Source organism: Anolis carolinensis, unplaced genomic scaffold, assembly GCF_035594765.1.
Source record: "Anolis carolinensis isolate JA03-04 unplaced genomic scaffold, rAnoCar3.1.pri scaffold_7, whole genome shotgun sequence".
Taxonomy (NCBI): domain Eukaryota; kingdom Metazoa; phylum Chordata; class Lepidosauria; order Squamata; family Dactyloidae; genus Anolis; species Anolis carolinensis.
Window position 1 is genome coordinate 6,845,184 of NW_026943818.1, and position 19,951 is coordinate 6,865,134.

A 19,951-nucleotide genomic window follows, 5' to 3' on the forward strand; every position below is an offset into this window, starting at 1 on the left:
TAATATAAATGTAATAGTAGCGACAGTAATAGAGTACAATAATAAATGTAATAAGACTAACAAATACAGTCAAATAATAAATGCAATACTAAATAGAGTAAAATAATAAATGTATTAATAGTAATAAAAATAGAGTAAAATAATAAATGTAATAACACCAATAATAATAAATGTACCATATATACTCGGGTATAAGCCAACATGAATATAAGCTAACCAGGACCCTCACCTGAGTATAAGCCGAGGGGGAGGGGGCTTTTTCAGTCCTAAAACAGGGCTGAAAAACTAGGCTTATACTCGAGTATATAAGTAATAATATTTCTATGCTTTCTGTGCAGAAGATGCCTACAAAATGGTACATCTCCAAAAAAAGATGATCCACAGGTGAGTTTTGTGCCAAATGAGCACCTAAGATTCTCACCTGCCCAGGTTTCCCCTTGCAAGGGAAAAACAGGTTAGGAGAGAGTAAAAACTGTGTTTTTTTGGTATGTTGGGGTGGGAGGAAAACGGTTTCACCACAACACTTCGGCACGTCTTAAAAGAACAGCCAACCCCACCAAAGGCATCCACTGAATCCGATCCCTCCCCAGCCCCGAGATATGATACATCAACCCCAGAATCGGTGTCTCTGCACACCTGTCCTATGCCTCCAAAGGAAGCCTTTCCCACTCCGTCTTCTAACAACACCTCCGATGCTTATCTGAAGCATGCCGTCGCCTCCTTCCTCTTGCGAAATCGGTTCCAACCCCTTCTCCCCAAATCATACAAGATCTTTCTTTCAATCTGGATTATTCAGGATGAGAGAAAAAGCAAGCCGCACGCAAGACGCACATATATATTTCCCACTTCCAGTGGAGCAACGGGAGGAGCAGCATCAGCTGAGCTCAAGGGCAAGTTTTGATGCTGATATCTAATTGCTCTTGTATTATCTTAAACTCTCAATTTTAAATTTTTAATTGAAGACTGTTGTCCTTGAACTCCTTGCTTTTATTGAAGACTGTACAAACATACAATAGTCTATGTACAAAGAAAATGTGTCCAAATCTATATACAGTAGAGTCTCACTAATCCAAGCCTCGCTTATCCAAGCCTCTGGATAATCCAAGCCATTTTTGTAGTCAATGTTTTCAATATATTGTGATATTTTGGTGCTAAATTCGTAAATACAGTAATTACAACATAACATTACTGCGTATTGAACTACTTTTTCTATCAAATTTGTTGTATAACATGAAGTTTTGGTGCTTAATTTGTAAAATCATAACCTAATTTGATGTTTGATAGGCTTTTCCTTAATCCCTCCTTATTGTCCAAGATATTCGCTTATCCAAGCTTCTGCCGGCCCGTTTAGCTTGGATAAGTGAGACTCTACTGTATATAAAAGAGTGATGGCATCACGGCGACCCACAAAACAACAAAAGTACAGGCCCCCCAAACTCGAAATTTGACAACACAACCCATCATCCACGCCTCTAGGTTGATACAACAAAAAGAAAAGAAAAATAAAGTCCTAATTAGAGAAAGAGGAATAATTGCTTTTATCCAATTGCTGCCAGTTAGATGGCTAAGCTCCTCCAACTTGGTCTCCTAGCAACCCAATAAAAAAATAATAAAAATCACTAAAAAATAATACAATAAAATACTATAATAACAGAAAACAACTAAAAATAATACAAGAAAATAATAAAATATAATAAATAAAAATATAACTTACAATAAAATTAATAAAAAATGCAAATAATGTCAAATAAAAATTACACAACAATTTTTAACCAATACCACCACCACTTTGCCACAGCAACGCGTGGCCGGGCACAGCTAGTGAGATATATTATTACAGTTCCCCGTACAGAGCTAAATTTGGCCGTACCCGACAAAATGAAAAGGAGCAACAGCTCTAACACAAAAGTTATTCAAGTCTGGTATTGGTTCCAATGTATATAGGCTTCAGGGATACATAGTCAATGAAAATATCTTCCAAACAATTTAAACAGATGGTTGGTCATGTTGCTGTATACTGGAATGAAGAAAATAATGATGGAGCACTGCTCTCAAAAAAGTCTTCGAAAGTAAAATCCAAATAAAGTCCCAAGTCTACAGGGGTCCCGGGTATTTTTGTACCCTGTTTCGGGGAGAAAATCCCCTTCTTCAGGAGTTGTTATACTCAGCAACAATGAATTTCTATCTAAAACAAAACATAGAGTAACAAGTATTTTACCAGCAGTATTAACAGAAGTAAAGGTAACCCATATAACAGTATTATACTTACATAGTGCCTAATTGCCTATGTATCCCTGAAGCCTATATACATTGGAACCAATACCAGACTTGAATAACTTTTGTGTTAGAGCTGTTGCTCCTTTTCATTTTGTCGGGTACGGCCAAATTGAGCTTTGTACGGGGAACTGTAATAATATATGTCATTTGGACACATTTTCTTTGTACATAGACTATCGTATGTTTGTATAGATACTTTACAAGTATTCTGGGATTTTGTATAGTAGTTTATTGAAGACTGTTCATGTGTAGCTAATGCAGTCTTAGAGGTTTTATCTGCAACTGTTTGGAAAACGCCTAAGCCTCCCTTGAAGGAGTGAAGGAAAGAAGAGGATCACACTGCTGAATCTCTGTTTGCCTCAAACTGTTCTCTCCTTGGATGGCTGGAAGTGCCGGCAACATTTTACAGGGCTCTATGTGTCCAAAGGTTTTTTTATTTTTAACTTTTATATTATTTTATTCTATTCTTTTTACTCCAGTTTCCATCTGATTGCCGGCTGCTACACTGGAGTACATACTTAGAATCATAGAATCGTAGAGTTGGAAGAGACCTCATGGGCCATCCAGTCCAACCCCCCCGCTAAGAAGCAGGAAATCGCATTCAAAGCACTCCCAACAGATGGCCATCCAGCCTTTGTTTAAAAGCTTTCAAAGAAGGAGCCTCCACCAAAGTCTGGGAGAGAGAGTTCCACTGTCGAACAGCCCTTCTCACAGTGAGGAAGTTCTTCCTGATGTTCAGGTGGAATCTCCTTTCCTGTAGTTTGAAGCCATTGTTCCCTTGCGTCCTAGTCTGCAGGGCAGCAGAAAATAAGCTCCCTCCCTCCTCCCTATGACTTCCCTTCACGTATTTGTACATGGCTCTCATGTCTCCTCTCAGCCTTCTCTTCTGCAGGCTAAACATGCCAAGCTCTTTAAGCCGCTCCTCATAGGGCTTGTTCTCCAGACCCTTCATCATTTTAGTCGCCCTCCTCTGGACGCTTTCTAGCTTGTCAACATCTCCCTTCAATTGCGGTGCCCAGAATTGGACCCAGTGTGATCCCAGGTGTGGTCTGACCAAGGCAGAAGAGAGGGGAGCAGGACTTCCCTGGATCTAGACGCTATTCCCCTATTGATGCCGGACAGAATCCCATTGGCTTTTTTAGCTGCCGCATCACATTGTTGGCTCATGTTTAACTTGTTCCCCATGAGGACTCCAAGGTCTTTTTCGCACACACTGCTGTCAAGCCAGGCGTCCCCCATTCTGTATCTTTGATTTCCATTTTTTCTGCCGAAGTGAAGTCTCTTGCATTTGTCCCTGTTGAACTTCATTTTGTGAGTTTCGGCCCATCTCTCTAGTCTGTTGAGATCGTTTTGAATTCTGCTCCTGTCTTCTGGAGTGTTGGCTCTCCCTCCCAGTTTGGTGTTGTCTGCAAACTTGATGATCGTGCTTTCTAACCCTTCGTCTAAGTCGTTAATAAAGATGTTGAACAGAACCGGGCCCAGGACGGAGCCCTGCGGATGGCACTCCACTTGTCACTTCTTTCCATGATGAAGACGACGCATTGGTGAGAATCACCCTTTGGGTTCGTTGGGTACTTAGCAAGGCTGTTGACTTGAGAAACACCTGAGAGCTACGCTGAAGCACAAATCTCTGCTAAAGCAGCACAGACTGCAAGGCAACAAACAGCAGATGGTGTAAGGACTGTAGATATACATTTCCCAGCAGGAGAAGTCCCGTTGGGATAGTAGTGTGCTACTCCTCCCGCACCCAGACTCCCAGCTTGTTGCACTCTAGCCTTTTCGCCTAGCACCACACCAGAGCCCAGTAGTACTAACTACTAGGCATGTCCAAAAAATTGTTTTGAATTGTATATCGGAATTATTTCGTTTTGTTCTCGCTTTTTGATACGCATTCCGAGACATGGTCTCACAGCGCAACCAGCAATGTAATTCGAACCATTGTTGGCCCATTCTCTAATTGTCTCTTAATGTTTCGTTAATTTTTTCCCCCCAATTTTTTTTAAAAATATATTTTTTAAATTATTTTAAAAAATTGTTTCTGCAACCTACCTTGAATGGGAGCTTAGTGCAGCCTAACCTGGCTGCCGCTCCCCGGCCAATCAGAAGCTTCCACAATGGATGCAAAGGTGGGGGCTAACGTCCTCTGCGTCCACATGGAAGATTGCCATACAAGCCCAGTGTGTAGCCCAGGCGAGCCATTCTGGGCTGGGTTTTGCGCGAAGAGGGTGGTGGTCTGGTCTCCGTTGCTGCGAACGGAGAGCAAGCAAGCCTCGTGTCTGGAGGGAGAGGGTGAAGTGGCCCAGTCTGGCTATTCCCACAGAGGAGTTTGGAAAAAGGGTTAGGGTTTTGTTGCTGGTTCGTTCTCTTAGAAAGGGAATTTCTAGTTTTCAAAGTATATTTGCACAACTTGCAAGGGCATTGCAAATTTGATGAAGATAGCTCAAGAAATGAGGGCGGGAGAGCCCTATAAAAGTCCCCCCCCCCCCGGTTCCTTTTTTTTTGGCGATTGCGCATGCGTGTCCGCCATTTTGGAAACATTTAGAATCATTACGTATTTTTGGAAATATCCGAAATTTTTGGGTGAAAAAATCGAAAATACTTTCTATATCGAAGCGCCAGCACCCCCTACTTTAGAAACGAGAATTGAAACATTTTTTTCATTGATCGGACATGCCTACTAACTACAGCTGTTTCTTAAGAAAAGCATGTACAAAGGGCATTTCCCAAAAAAGCAGTAGAAAGAAGCTATAAAATAGTAGTAGTCCATACACAAAAGAGCAGCATGACAGCAAGAACCTTTCCCAAGGCAAGACTCTTTCAGGAACATAGACAAACATAGAAGACTTGAATTATGAACTTGAGAGCTGAGACAGGAACCTGAACCTTTTGGCAACGCAAGTAAGCATCATTTAATTTAAGCCTTAGCCCAACCAAGACACCATGAGATCATGCCTCACACACCTGGGTTTCAAGGATTTCTCACCTTATAAAATCTCAAAATGTTTTAAAAATGTCTCCAACAAATGTTGGAAATGTGGCCAACTGATGGGCACTTTTTTCCACACTTGGTGGTCTTGTGCAAAAGCACAACAGTACTGGAGAGAAATAAATGAAGCCATCCAGAAAATACTTAAAATGAAAATCCAGAGAGAACTGGAATATTTCTTACTAGGGATGCTAGACATAGAAAAAGACAAAAACAAGGAGATTCTATTTAACTTTCTGGCTACTGCAGCTAGAATAGTTTATGCCAGAATCTGGAGACAAACAGAAATACTGAAAAAAGAAGACTGGCTACACAAAGTGTTAGAGATTATAAATATGGACCGACTTACATATTGGTTAATGCCCAACCACGGATTACCCAAGAAAGAAACTAACTGGGACCTTGTAAAAGATGAAACAGATGAAGATAGACCTCATTTGTTGAAAGTATGCAACCTCAAGGAATAGAAGAAGACAGAGGGGAAAGTAGAACTAAAACAAGAATATACGGACTCGATTTGAACTACAGGACTATCAAACTAAGAAGGAAGTCAACAAACCCTTTTTCTCATTTTTTTTCTTCTTTTCTTTTTTAGAATTTACTATTTTTAGATAGAATTGTCTTTATATATATACACACACACACATGCATATATCTTTTTTTTTCTTTTTCCACCCTTTCCCCCCCTCAACCTCTCTTTTCCTTTGTATTCCTACTTTCTATACAATCAAAATGTTCTCACTCTTTTGTTGTAAACTTATTTTATTTTATAAGATTACTAGCTGTGCCCGGCCACGCGTTGCTGTGGCGAAGTCTGGTGGTATGGGAAATAAAGTATTGAGGAATTTGTGGTAGTTAAGGTAAAGGGTAAACGTTTTCCCCTGATGTTAAGTCCAGTCGTGTGCGACTTTGGGGGTTGGTGGTTATCTCTATTTGTAAGCTTGAAGAGCTGGCGTTGTCCGTAGACTCCTCCAAGGTCATGTGGTATGACTGCATGGAGCACTGTAACCTTTCCGCTGGAGTGGTACCTATTCATCTACTCTCATTTGAATGTTTTTGAACTTTAGGGTTGGGAGAAGTTGGGGCTAACAGTGGGGGCTCTGTCCGTTCCTCGAATTCAAACCTGTGACCTTTCGGTCCAGAAGTTTAGCAGCTCAGCGCTTTAACACGCTGCACCATCAGGGGATATTATTTTCGAAAGGTTGTGAATATACAATATTTTTATTGTTTTTGTCTGTTGGAGGGAAGTATGAATGCTGCAATTAGGAAAAGTGATTAGCATGTAATGACCTTGTAGCTTTAAAGCCTGGCTGTTTCCTCCCTGAGTGAATTTTTTGTTGGGAGGTGTTAGCTGGCCGTGATTGTTTCCTGTCTGGAATTTCCTTGTTTTCAGAGTGGTGTTGTTTGTGATATTTTATGTGCTTCTTCTGTCTGTGACCCTCAGAAAACAGAGGATTTGCCAGACTTTGATGATGGGAATACTTTGTTGGGAGGTGTTAGCTGGCCCTGATTGTTTCCTGTCTGGAATTCCACTGTTTTCAGAGTGATGTTGTTTGCGATATTTTATGTGCTTCTACTGTCTGTGACCCTCAGAAAACAGAGGATTTGCCAGAATTTTGTGGTGGGAATACTTTGTTGGGAAGTGTTAGCTGGCCCTGATTGTTTCCTGTCTGGAATTCCCCTGTTTTCAGAGTGATGTTGTTTGTGATATTTTATGTGCTTCTACTGTCTGTGACCCTCAGAAAACAGAGGATTTGCCAGACTTTGGTGATGGGAATACTTTGTTGGGAGGTGTTAGCTGGCCCTGATTGTTTCCTGTCTGGAATTCCCCTGTTTTCAGAGTGATGTTCTTTATTTAGTGTTGTGACTGTAGAGATTATATTGTTGTGTATTATTGCACCACAGTAATTATTTCATCTTACAGTAGAATCTCAGTTATCCAACATTTGGTAATCCAATGTTCTGGATTATCCAACGTAGTCTGCGTTTTAGTAGTCAATTTTTGTGTAGTCACTGTTTTAAATTGTGATACTTTTTCTGTCAAATTTGTTGTATAACATGATGTTTTGGTGGTTAATTTGTATAATGATTCCCTAATTTGATGTTTAATTGGGATTTCCTGAATCCGTTCTTATTATCCAACATATTCAGTTATGCAATGTTGTGCTGGGATGTTTATGTTGGATAAGTGAGATTCTACTGTATATTTATAATTTTGCAAGGAAGGCGTTTGCGCCATCCCCCGGGCCCTGGAAAAGGGTAAATAAATAAGAGAAGAGGAGAAGGCGCTCTGTACGTGCTCAGGGGCCAGGCGGGAGGCGTGGCGGGGTGAGGTCTGCCCTTCCCCTTTGCCCCTCAATCCCGGCCCTTCCCCTCCTACCGGAGGTGGCGCCGGTGTGGTGGTGGGTTGTAGGCCAGGCAAGAGCGGGCTCCGGTGGAGGCGCAGGCCTGGGGCGTCGCGGCTTCCTCCCCGCCTCCGCGCTTCCCGATGCCGGCCTCCATGTTCTTCCCGCGGAGGAGGAGGAGGACAGGAGGAGGCCTGAGCAGCGGCGAGGAGGAGGAGGAGGGGAACCAGGCCAGGAAGGCGGGCAACGTGGCACTCGTCCGCCGCTGCAGGCCCGAGAGGAAGAGAAAGGGGTGGGAAAGGCTTCCCCTCCACACAGAGGGAGAGAGGCAGGACTCGCTTTCCCAGAAGTGCCTGGCGCGGCAGTGACAATGTTGGCGCCAAAAACCAGGAAGGTACTGAGGGAGGGGGAAAGAGGCCCTTTTTGTTTTCCAGGCGAGAGGTGAGGGCAGGGAAGGGTCGGCTTAGGCCCTCCGGGTGTTTTGGAGTGGAACTCCCGATTCGAGGATGGGGAGCTCAGCCTCGTGAGGCGGAGATGTGCCTTCTCCTGCAGAGTCCCTGGCTTCGGCGGTGGAGGCGGCGCTAGAGGGGAGGGAGGGGGGACGGTCCTGTGTGTGTGTGCGCGCGTGCGCGGAAAGAGTTGGGAGGACTGTGTTTGTGCGCATGCGCACATTGCCTGTTGTGTTTTTTTGGTGTTGTGATTGTGTTTTTTGTTTGATTATGTTGTATCTTACTGGAGGCGGGGATGATGGATTGTGTGGGTAATTTTAGAGTTTGAGGGATGTTGGGTTTTGTTGTTCTGTGCATCGCCACCATGCCAAAAGCCTTTTATATATATAGAAAAGTCCAATAAAAATATATTATTTTAAAAAAGGATTTCTCACAGAGTCTATCTTTCACTCCCTCCGTCCAGAGACCTAATCTGATCTTGCGGGAAAACTCCCCATCAGCTGAAGCCTGATTCCCAAGAGAAATTGACATTTCACCAGTTTTCTTTTCCCCTGTTGCTAAGGAACAAACATTGGAATCCAAAACATCCCTTGTCTCATCTTCGACTGCTTGCACTTCTCTCTGATCCAAGGCCTGCAATTCACCCCACTCACCCACAGATTTCTCAGTAGGAAACCCATCATCCCACTTGTCCTCTGAGAAATCCCCAGTTTCTTGCTGAGCTCCAACACGGCTTGAGTATAACCGCTATCTCTTCCACTACACTATGTTTAATAAAATTTGAAAAATTGTCTGCTCCTGGTTTGAAAGTGTTTGTTTCGTGTTTAATTGTGCGGACCTTACTTTGAAAGTCATTGTTCTACTGCAGAAATTTCGTTTTTGTGACTGCCACAAACTATGTTGAAGTGGTCGAGACTTCAACAAAAACTAGAGCAGAATGTGCTGCAAACAATGAAGTGTTTGCAGTTTAATATTTTTTCCTATTTTTTAATGATAGAACCAATTAGGAAATGGTATTTATAACCCAGGAACAAAAAATCGTGTTACACAGTGTTATCCTCACAAAGTGCACTGAGGATGTGATGGCTCAGGTGTGTTTAGCTCTCTTCAAACACACATACACTTTCCTAACCAAGTGGTCTCTGGAGAGGCCTCACGTGAAACTGAACTCGAGGACTCATTGTGTACTGAATGACTCCTTCAATGCTCAGTGAGATAGAAAGTAGAAGGAAAAGGAGATGGGCATTGAAAACCATGAGAACCAAAGGGCCAAGAAACCAAAATACGTACCCTTGACATTCCTAAGGATACATCGTGCTGACTTGAAAATATATATTTCTAAATCTCGTCACTGTGGTCCATTGCTGGCATTGCCCAAGAGCCATGCGGATAGAATTTGGGACTCACAAACAGGATCAACGTGCCATAAGGGTTCTTATCTGGCTTCCCAAACTGCACTTTCATTGAGCCTCAATGACATCCGTGGCCAACCTTACCTTTCGATGGAGAAGCTGAGGCTGGGGTCCTCCGCCACCTTCAATCTCATACCGGACGCTGTTAAAGAGCGCGACGCCAAATTGCTCCTCGTAGAAGCGGCAGAAGTCGGCAAGGACATTGCTAGTCTTCTCTGGAAAACAAAAATGAAACAGGTAAGGTAGGTATATAGAGAGAAATGGGAAGCAGCAGGATGTAGTGGTTGGGACGAGGAACTCAGGGACTTTGAATGTGCACTCCACCATGGAAACCCATTGGGCTTTGAATCCACACCCCACCATGGAAACCCATTGAGCTTTGAATTTGAACTACACCATGGAAACCCATTGGGCTTTGAATCCGCACTCCACCATGGAAACCCATTGGGTTTTGAATCCACACCCCACCATGGGAAACCCATTGGGCTTTGAATCCGCACTCCACCATGGAAACCCATTGAGCTTTGAATCTGCACTCCACCATAGAAACCCACTGGGCTTTGAATCCGTACTCCACCATAGAAACCCATTGGGCTTTGAATCCGTACTCCACCATAGAAACCCATTGGGCTTTGAATCTGCACTCTACCATGGAAACCCATTGGGCGATCTTGGGTAAGTCTCGGACTCTAAACTCAAGACCTCCTGTGAACAAATTTGACAATGAAAACTTCGGGAAAAGCTCATCTTGGGTTTGCCTTGAAGATGACAATGACAACAACAACAACTGAAATACAAGGAGAATACTTAGAAGAATGAAAACACTGATGTTGATAATATTACACTGTATAACACAATATATAGGAGCCCCTGGGTGGCGCAGCGTATTGAAGAGCTGAACTGCTGAACTTGCAGACCGAAGGTCACAGGTTTGAATCCGGGGAACAGAGTGAGTGCCTGCTGTTAGCTCCAGCTTCTGCCATCCTAGCGGTTTGAAAACATGCAAATGTGAGTAGATCAATAGGTACCGCTCCAGTGGGAAGGTAACAGCGCTCCATGCAGTCATGCCAGTGGCCACATGACTTCAGAGGTGTCTACGGACAATGCTGGCTCTTCAGCTTAGAAATTGAGATGAGCACCAACCCCCAGAGTCTGACACCTTTACCTTTACCCTATGAATCTGAGTCTTATCTTTGAGTGTGGACTCCAAGTCTAAAGTCCAATACTCCAGGCCGGCCTACTTTGAGCGAAAACGGCTCTTGGCCTAATACGAAAACCAAAAAAGCTGTTTCCCTAAAAATAGTTGCAACGTGGAGATCTTGGGAGAATGTCCTCTCCCTTCCCCATCCCAAAGGTCAAGCTGTTTGAATGCCCAGACAACATTCAAACAGATTACAATATGACTGGCTCTGATGGAGACACAGCCGTTTCAGTCCCTCTGGGTTGTGACGTAAAGCACAACACAATGCTTCTCTGGCCCTCATATGATAACTATATATAACACAATTTTTGGTACTGGATTATAAAGGCCATATCCTAATTGTTTCTATCATAAAAGCATGGGAAAAGTGTATTAAACTGCACAAACTTTTTTTTTTTTTGGTGAGCACATTTTGCTCTAGTTTTTCAATGCATATCTCCTTGAGTCTCAACGAATTCAACCTAGTAATACGGAGCTCCTGAACAATGCAAACAGGAACATCATCGGAAAAATAAATGAAATAACAAGGAACTGCAATGCTACAAAAGGTCATCTTGAACACACAATGCCTTGGGCTTTATGGGGATCCCAGTTGCTTACTGGCTTAGTCACTGGAGTGCTTGCCTCAGCGGTGTGGGTGGGTGAAGCCTAGCGGGTGATTCACTGCCCAAAACTGCAAACCACGCAGGGTACGGAAAAAAGGGCCAAAGGGAAGCCTTGAGCTTTCTCCAAGACTGGTTGTGCAAAACAAAAGCATCAGAAGAGAAAACACATCTGGATTATGCTTCCGTGGAGTGTGGTGGGGTCTCCTTCTCCAGAGGTCTTCAAATAGAGGATGTCGGGAGGGTTGTTGTGTGTTTTCCGGGCTGCCTGGCCATGTTCCAGAAGTATTCTTTCCTGACGTTTCGCCAACATCTATGGCAGGCATCCTCAGAGGTTGTGAGGATGCCTGCCATAGATGTGGGTGAAACATCAGGAGAGAATACTTCTGGAACATGGCCACACAGCCCAGACAACAGACAACAACCCTGTGATCCTGGCCATGAAAGCCTTTGACAACACAATGTTAGGAGGGATTGAATGGCGTCTTCCAACGCAGGGTTGGACTGGCTGGCCCTTGGGGTCTCTTCCAACTCAAGCGTTCTGCAATGCTTTATCTCCCCACCAAGAAAACCCATTTGCTAGGACTTCAAGGTCCATTTCTTTCCTCGCTTTTCATCCAGCTGAAGATTAGCAGCCTGACAGTTACCACTGTGAACTAGAAATTAGACTTGTGCATTTCAGGTAAACTGCAATCCGTTTCAGTGTCATGATTTTCGATCCGTTTTTCGGGAGCCTCCCGAATTTGGGAGGGCAGAAATCTTTTCCATTCAATTCATTTTCCATTTGGCCCATTATGGGAGACTCCCCAGGCTTCCTTAGAACAGTTTCTATAGGAGAGGTAACTAGGAGGCTGGACTAGCAAGCGGGTTATGGGCTGGGCTAGTATAGCAGGTTAACCTCTAACTATAGTTCAAGTTCACTTTACTATGGTCAATGACCAGCTCTATAGAACATCCTGCCGACTGGAAGGTTGGTAGTTCAAGCCCAAGTCAGGGTGAATTCCCGCTGTTAGTCCTGCTTCTGCTCACCTAGCAGTTTGAAAACAATAACGCTAGTAGATAAATAGGTACCGCTTTGGTGGGGAGGTAAAAGGTGTCCTACTAAAAATACAACCAGGAAAGGCATCCATGGACGACAAGCTCCTCGGCGTGGAAAATAAAACAATAGCACCTCCCCATGGCCGAGTCGAGATGCCAAAGATGAAAAGAGAGAAGCCTTGCCTCTGTTTATGTACTGCCTGTCTCTGTCAATTGTACAACAGCATTGAATGTTTGCCATATATGTACCTGTAATCTGCTCCAATTCCCCTCAGGAAGATACAGCAGAATATAAATAAAGTACAGTAGAGTCTCACTTATCAAAGCTAAACGGGCCGGCAGAAGATTGGATAAGCGAATATCTTGGATAATAAGGAGGGATTAAGGAAATGCCTATTAAACATCAAATTAGTTCCATACGCAGTAATGTTATGTTGTAATTACTGTATTTATGAATTTAGCACCAAAATATCATGATATATTGAAAACATTGACTACAAAAATGGCTTGGATAATCCAGACACTTGGATAAGCGAGGCTTGGATAAGTGAGACTCTACTGTAATATAATATTACTAGCTATGCCCGGCCACGCGTTGCTGTGGCAAAGTATGGTAGTATGGGAAATAAAGTACTGTATTGAGGAGTTGGTGGTAGTTAAGGTAAAGGGTAAAGGTTTTCCCCTGACATTAAGTCCAGTCGTGTCTGACTCTGGGGGTTGGTGCTCATCTACATTTCTAAGCCGAAGAGCTGGCGTTGTCCGTAGACTCCTCCAAGGTCATGTGTGATGACTGCATGGAGCGCCGTTACCTTCTCGCCGGAGCAGTACCTATTCATCTACTCTCATTTGCATGTTTTTGAACTTTAGGGTTGGCAGAAGCTGGGGCTAACAGTGGGGGCTCTCTCCGCTCCCCCAATTCAAACCTGCGACCTTTCAGTCTAGAAGTACAGCAGGTCAGCGCTTTACCACGCTGCGCCATCAGGGGATATTTGCTAAAGGTTGTCTGTGTTAGCTGGCCCTGATTGTTTCCTTTGTGGAATTTCCAATTTCCCTGCTTTCAGAGTGTTGCTCTTTATTTACTGTTCTGGTTTTAGAGATTATATTGTTCTGTATTATTCTATCACAGTAATTATTTCATATTAAAGTAGAATCTCACTTAGCCAACATTAGCTTATCCATGATGGTTTTGTGCACCCGAACAAACCGACGAAGCCAGACTGGCTGAAGGAAAGACTAAAAACAAATCTGTTCACAAGTCTACTTGTTATCGCATCCCTTGAAGCCAACTTTTAGCATCCTTATCCTAGGGCTTTCTCAGCAAGATGGAATCAGAGGAAATGTGCCGTTGCTTTCCCCCGAAGCTGAGTGAATGTAACTTGCCCAAGGTCATCCATGGCTTAGGAGAGATTCAAACCCTGGTTTCCTGGAGGCCACACCGGCTACTAAAACTCCTAAGGACACTTTCCGAGCCCTGTATGGCTTTGAATGCAAGACAAGAGCAAGATATAGGCAATGCCCAGAACAAGAGAGGTTCTATAGGTTTGCTCTGGATTCGTGAGTCAGAACTGGGATAATTTTAAAGTGTAGATAGATAGGGTTGTTGTATGAGTCAGAACTGGGAAAGGTTTAAAGTGTAGATACATAGAGTTGTTGTATAAGTCAGAACTGGGACATTTTTTAAGTGTAGATAGATAGATAGGGTTATAAACAGATAGGGTTGTCGAAAACACATTGTAGATAGAAAGTTAGGGAATGGACCGGGGACGGACGGCTCCATTTATTGCACCAACGTCCAATAATATGGACTTGGCTCTATATTTTCCAGGGCACATTTTCTGCAAGTCCTGTTCTCTTTCTCTCCTCTCTCGGCCGGATCAGCTGACTGCACTCCGCCACTTTGGAGGCTATTTCAAGAACGCATTCATTTCCACATGATTCTTTTTCAAAGAGAGAGAAAAGAAAGGGGCGGCTGCGATTTCGCCTTCCTCCTCCTGGCTGCAGTCCCTGGCTTCCAAACCTGTCCGTCTGGTCTCTCTCTCTGGGTTCGGGAGCCACGTGAGCCAAGCATCTCGAGGCCCCGTCAGCAGAAAACGGAGAGAAGAGAGGCCTATCCGCACAACCGAGTGGTTCCTAATTGAGCCGGATCGGCTGTCAAACCAATCTGTTTTTCAAGGCAGGTGATCTTGTATTTCTCCTGTCCGACTCCGAGATTCCAAAATCCTGAACAGCTGCTCTTCTGGAAGAATGGTTAGGTTACATCTCAAGTCAAAATGATGACGTCTATCATTTTATAGAATTCTAGTAAAAAGGTAAAAGTTTTTTCCTGACATTAAGTCCAGTCGTGTCTGACTCTGGGGGTTGGTGCTCATTACCATTTCTAAGCCAAAGAACCGGCGTTGTGCGTAGACACCTCCACAGTCATGGCTGCATGGAATGCCGTTACCTTCCCATCAGAGCAGTACCTATTGATCTACTCACATTGGCATGCTTTCGAACTGCGAGGTTGGCAGGAACCACTCCGTTTTGCTCTTGGCAGAACCAGGCTAAAGGCGAAGCCAGGAAAGACACAGGTAGAAACAGAAGGAGACGGTGAGAGTTCAAATGTCTCCGGTATCGCCCGCCGACATGAGAGCTGTCGATACTGCTCCTCCGATAATTATAATCTGTCATCACTCAACATGGAGATGAAGCTGGAGACACAACATATCCTTCTTAACCTTCCCATTTTTCCTGGGGGGCGGGGGGGGGGAACTGGAGAGCAAAACAAAGCAAGAACCAGTTTCCTCCTTTCTGTTGAAATCCTCCACATGCTTTTGGATTTCAGTGGCTTCTCTGTGTGTAGCCTGACATGGTGGTTGTGAGAGTGTTCCACAGGGGTTGTGATATATAAACCCCACTTGCCTAGTTTCCAACAGACATCACAACCTCTGAGGGTGCCTGCCACAGAAACATCAGGAGAGAATGCTTCCAGAACATGGCCATACAGCCCGGAAAACTCACAACAACCCAGTGATCCTGGGCGTGAAAGCCTTCGACAACACATTATTATTATTATTATTATTATTATTATTGACACAAAAACACGGTATATGCTGGATTTCATTATTATTATTATTATTATTATTATTATTATTATTATTATTATTAGATGACATGCGGATGCAACCAAAGAAGGATGGCACTGTAAGTAGCATGCACATTATTATTATTATTATTATTATTATTATTATTATTATTATTATTATTATTATTATTATTTGACAGTGCAGATGCAGCCAAAGGACAGCACAGTTAGAAGCATGCAATAATAATAATAATAATAATAATAATAATAATAATAATAATAATTATTATTATTATTATATGACAGTGCAGATGCAGCCAAAGAAGGATGGCACTGTTAGAAGCATGCACATTATTATTATTATTATTATTATTATTATTATTATTATTATTTGACAGTGCGGATGCAGCCAAAGAAGGATGGCACTGTTAAAAGCATGCACATCATCATCATCATCATCATTATTATTATTTGACAGTGCGGATGCAGCCCAAGAAGGACGGCACTGTTAGAAGCATGCACATTATTATTATTATCATCATCATCATCATCATCATTGTTGTTGTTATTATTATATGGCAGTGTGGATGCAGACAAAGAAGGATGGCGCTGTTAGAAGCATGCACATAATAACAATAATAATAATAATAATAATAATAATAATAATAATAATTATTATTATTATTATTATTATTATTATTATTATTATTATTATTATTCCCTGTCTGGGGGAATTCTTTTCTGGAAGGTTTAGCTGGCCTTGTGTCCTGTTTGGAATTCCAAAATTTCTAGAATCAGGACAGTAAATAAAGAACAACATTCAGAAACAAAGGACTTCCACAGAGTAAACAATCAGGGCCAGCTAATAGTCAAATAGTAATTATTATTATTATTATTACTATTTGACAGTGTGGATGCAGCCAAAGAAGGACGGCACTGTTAGAATCTTGCACAGAACCCCATAGAGAGCGAATGGGGAAAAGAGCCGGCTGCATCCGTAGCTTTCAATATTAGAACCGGAGAAGCTTTTCCAAATGAAAGAAAAACTGACCTCCTTCCAGTAACAGAAGGAAGCAAACACACAAGTTGGATTCCATCAGGAAAAAGGGGGAGGTGGGAACCGGTGCCCAAAAAAAAGGGCTTCAGACTTGAGCTATTTGCAGTATTTCCGGCTTCCTTTCCCCCTGCTTAGCGTGGAATGTCTCCACAAATAGGGAGCTACAACAACCCCCCTCTGACGGCTCGAGAAAAACACATGGAGACATAATATATATGTTCCAAAAGGTCAATATTTGCTTCGGGGTCGAAACCCGTTTGCATTGCACCCAAAGGTTTCCGGATAGGTGAAGAGCCCCGAGCCAGCCGAGAGTTTCCGTTTACAAATATTACAAATATTTTCTGGTGAACTGGAAGAAGACATCATTATCATCATTAACTGACAGGTTTCAAAAATCCAATCACACAGCAAACAGAGGCAACCCATTCTGTTCTGGGTTGCTGTGAGTTTTCTGGACTGTCTGGCCATGTTCCAGAAGCATTCTCTCCTGACGTTTTGCCCACATCTATGGCAGGTATCCTCAGAGGTTGTGAGGTCTGTTGGAAACTAAGCAAGTGAGGTTTATATATCTGTGGAAGGTCCACAGTGGGAGATATAACTCTTGTGTGCCTGAAGCAAATGTGAATGTTGCAATTGGCCAGCTTAATTAGCATTGAACAGCTTTGCAACTTCAAAGTCTGGCTGATTCCTGCCTGGTTGGGAGGTGTTAGCTGGCCCTGATTGTTTCCTGTCTGGAATTCCCCCGTTTTCTGAGTGTTGTTCTTTATATACTGTCCTGATTCTGGAAATTTTGGAATTCCAAACAGGACACAATCAAGGCCAGATAAACCTCCCAGCAAAGAATTCCCCCAGACAGGAAGCAGCCAGGCTTTTTTTGGAGGTGTTAGCTGGCCCTGATTGTTTACTCTGTGGAAGTCCTTTGTTTCTGAATGTTGTTCTTTATTTACTGTCCTGATTCTAGAAATTTTGGAATTCCAAACAGGACACAATCAAGGCCAGCTAAACCTTCCAGAAAAGAATTCCCCCAGACAGGAAGCATCCAGGCTTTGTTGGGAGGTGTTAGCTGGCCCTGATTGTTTCCTCTCTGGAATTCCCCTGTTTCTGAGTGTTGTGCTTTGTTTACTGTCCTGTTGGAAACTAGGCAAGTGGGGTTTGTTTATCTATCTATCTATCTATCTATCTATCTATCTATCTATCTATCTATCCCTGTGGAATGATGTCCAGGGCGGGAGAAAGGACTCTTGTCTGTTGGAGGCGAGTGCGAATGTAGCCATTGGCCACCTTGATTAGCACTGAATACCTCTGTGGATGCCTGCCATAGATGTGGGCGAAACGTCACGAGAGAATGCTTCTGGAACATGGCCAGACAGCCAAGGAAACTCACAGCAACCCAGTGATTCCGGCCATGAGAGCCTTTGACAATCCATTCTGTTATGTTTTGAGCAATGATTGTAAGGGACATGACTTTTAAACAAAGCCGAAACCGAATGCACCATCTGCAAGGGCACCTTTGCTTACGGAACGGCAAACGTGGGGAGGAAAACACCCAAATCCGGTGGTCAAAGAGCAAAGCGGAACTAGAAAGGCAGTCCCGATCGAGACACGGCTGGGTTAATCTATAATTCAGTCAATGTTTAGCCCTGCTCCAATCTCAGACTGAGTAAAAGGAATCAGAAGAGAGAGAAAGAGGAGGAAGCGAGAATGGGCACAAGACTTCCCGAGCCAGCTCTCCAGGCTTCAATTCCAGCGGATCAGCCTCCTTTTTCTGGAAATGAAAGCCACTGCCAAGCATCACCTTTGCAGAAGCATATGAGAAGCTCAGTCTCTCATTGAACGTGAAGAAAACCAATGTGCTCTTCCATCAGTCGTCAACCAATCACTCCACAATGCCAGGAATACAGCTTAATGGTGTAACGTTAGAAAATGTTGACCATTTCCGCTTCCTCTCCACAAAAGTCAACATTAATAATAATAATAATAATAATAATAATAATAATAATAATAATAATAATCCTAGACACTTGGGAAGTGTTCGACTTGTGATTTTGTGATACGAAATCCAGCATATTTATCTTGTTTGCTGTGTCATAAAATAAAATAATAATAAACATTGACACTGAAATACAACACCGCCTGAGTTCTGTGAGTGCAGCAGTCTTCTGGATGGAGCAGAGAGTGTGCCAGAAATACAGCTTAATGGTGTAACATTAGAAAACGTTGACCATTTCCGCCCCCTTGGCAGCCACCTCTCCACAAAAGTCAACATTAATAATAATAATAAACATTGACACTAAAATACAACACTGCCTGAGCTCTGCAAGTGCAGCAATGAAATACAACACCGTCTGAGCTCTGCGAGTGCAGCAGTCTTCTGAATGGAGCAGAGAGTGTGCCAGAAATACAGCTTAATGGTGTAACATTAGAAAACGTTGACCATTTCCGCCCCCTTGGCAGCCACCTCTCCACAAAAGTCAACATTAATAATAATAAAAATGAACATTGACACTGAAATACAATACCGCCTGAGCTCTGCGAGTACAGCAGTCTTCCGAATGCAGCAAAGAGTGTGCCAGAAATACAGCTTAATGGTGTAACTTTAGAAAATGTTGACCATTTCCACCCCCTTGGCAGCCACCTCTCCACAAAAGTCAACATTAATAATAATAATAATAAACATTGACACTAAAATACAACACTGCCTGAGCTCTGCAAGTGCAGCAATGAAATACAACACCGCCTGAGCTCTGCGAGTGCAGCAGTCTTCTGAATGAAGCAGAGAGTGTTTGAGGACTGGGACATCCATAGGGAGACCACGGGGCTTGTGGATAAAGCCATTGTCCTCCCAACCCTGTTCTATGCCTGCGAAACGTGGATGGTCTACAGACGTCACACTTAACTCCCAGAACGATTCCCAAAGCAGTTACTCTACTCCCAACTCAAAAATGGAAAACAGAACGTTGGTGGACATGAAAAGAGATTTAAAGATGGGCTTAGAGCCAACCTTAAAAACTGTGGGATAGACACTGAGAACTGGGAAGCCCTGACCCTTGAGCATTCTAACTGGAGGTCAGCTGTGACCAGCAATGCTGTGGAATTCAAAGAGGAACAAATGGAGGGCGAAAGGGAGAAACATGCCAAGAGGGAGGCATGTCAAGCCTGGTATTTATGTCCATTTATCAGCCAAGTGGAGGGTACCGGGGCCCCGACGCAAGCTGGAAGTCTCAATGTGAAACAAGGAGATGGGAGCAGCTCCTCTTTTCACACACGCAGACAGGTGCCACAGGGCAAGGGATGGCAATCGAGATGAGATACGGGCACCAGAACCAGTTTGGCAAGGGCAGGGCGAGCCTGTCTTCGCCGCTGACATGCCTGTCATGACTCACAGAGAACGAAATTGGGAGGTTGCCCAATGTCACAATTTTCACCTCTCGAGTCCTTTCCTAAGGCGCCTGCAAAGTCATCACAAGACTTCAAGGGAGTCGGAAGGGAAACCAAGGGGAACTCAGTGGGGTGATGAACA

General features: G+C 43.3%; 1 protein-coding gene across 1 annotated transcript in view; it reads right to left on the reverse strand.

The window, feature by feature from the left end:
* niban2 (niban apoptosis regulator 2) overlaps positions 1–19,951 on the reverse strand; it is a 98,145-nt gene that overhangs the window by 53,379 nt on the left and 24,815 nt on the right. Inside the window, exon 2 of the mRNA XM_003227969.4 lies at positions 9,554–9,684. Within this exon, the coding sequence (XP_003228017.1) occupies positions 9,554–9,684 (131 nt within the window). The remainder of the gene's footprint in view (positions 1–9,553; positions 9,685–19,951) is intronic.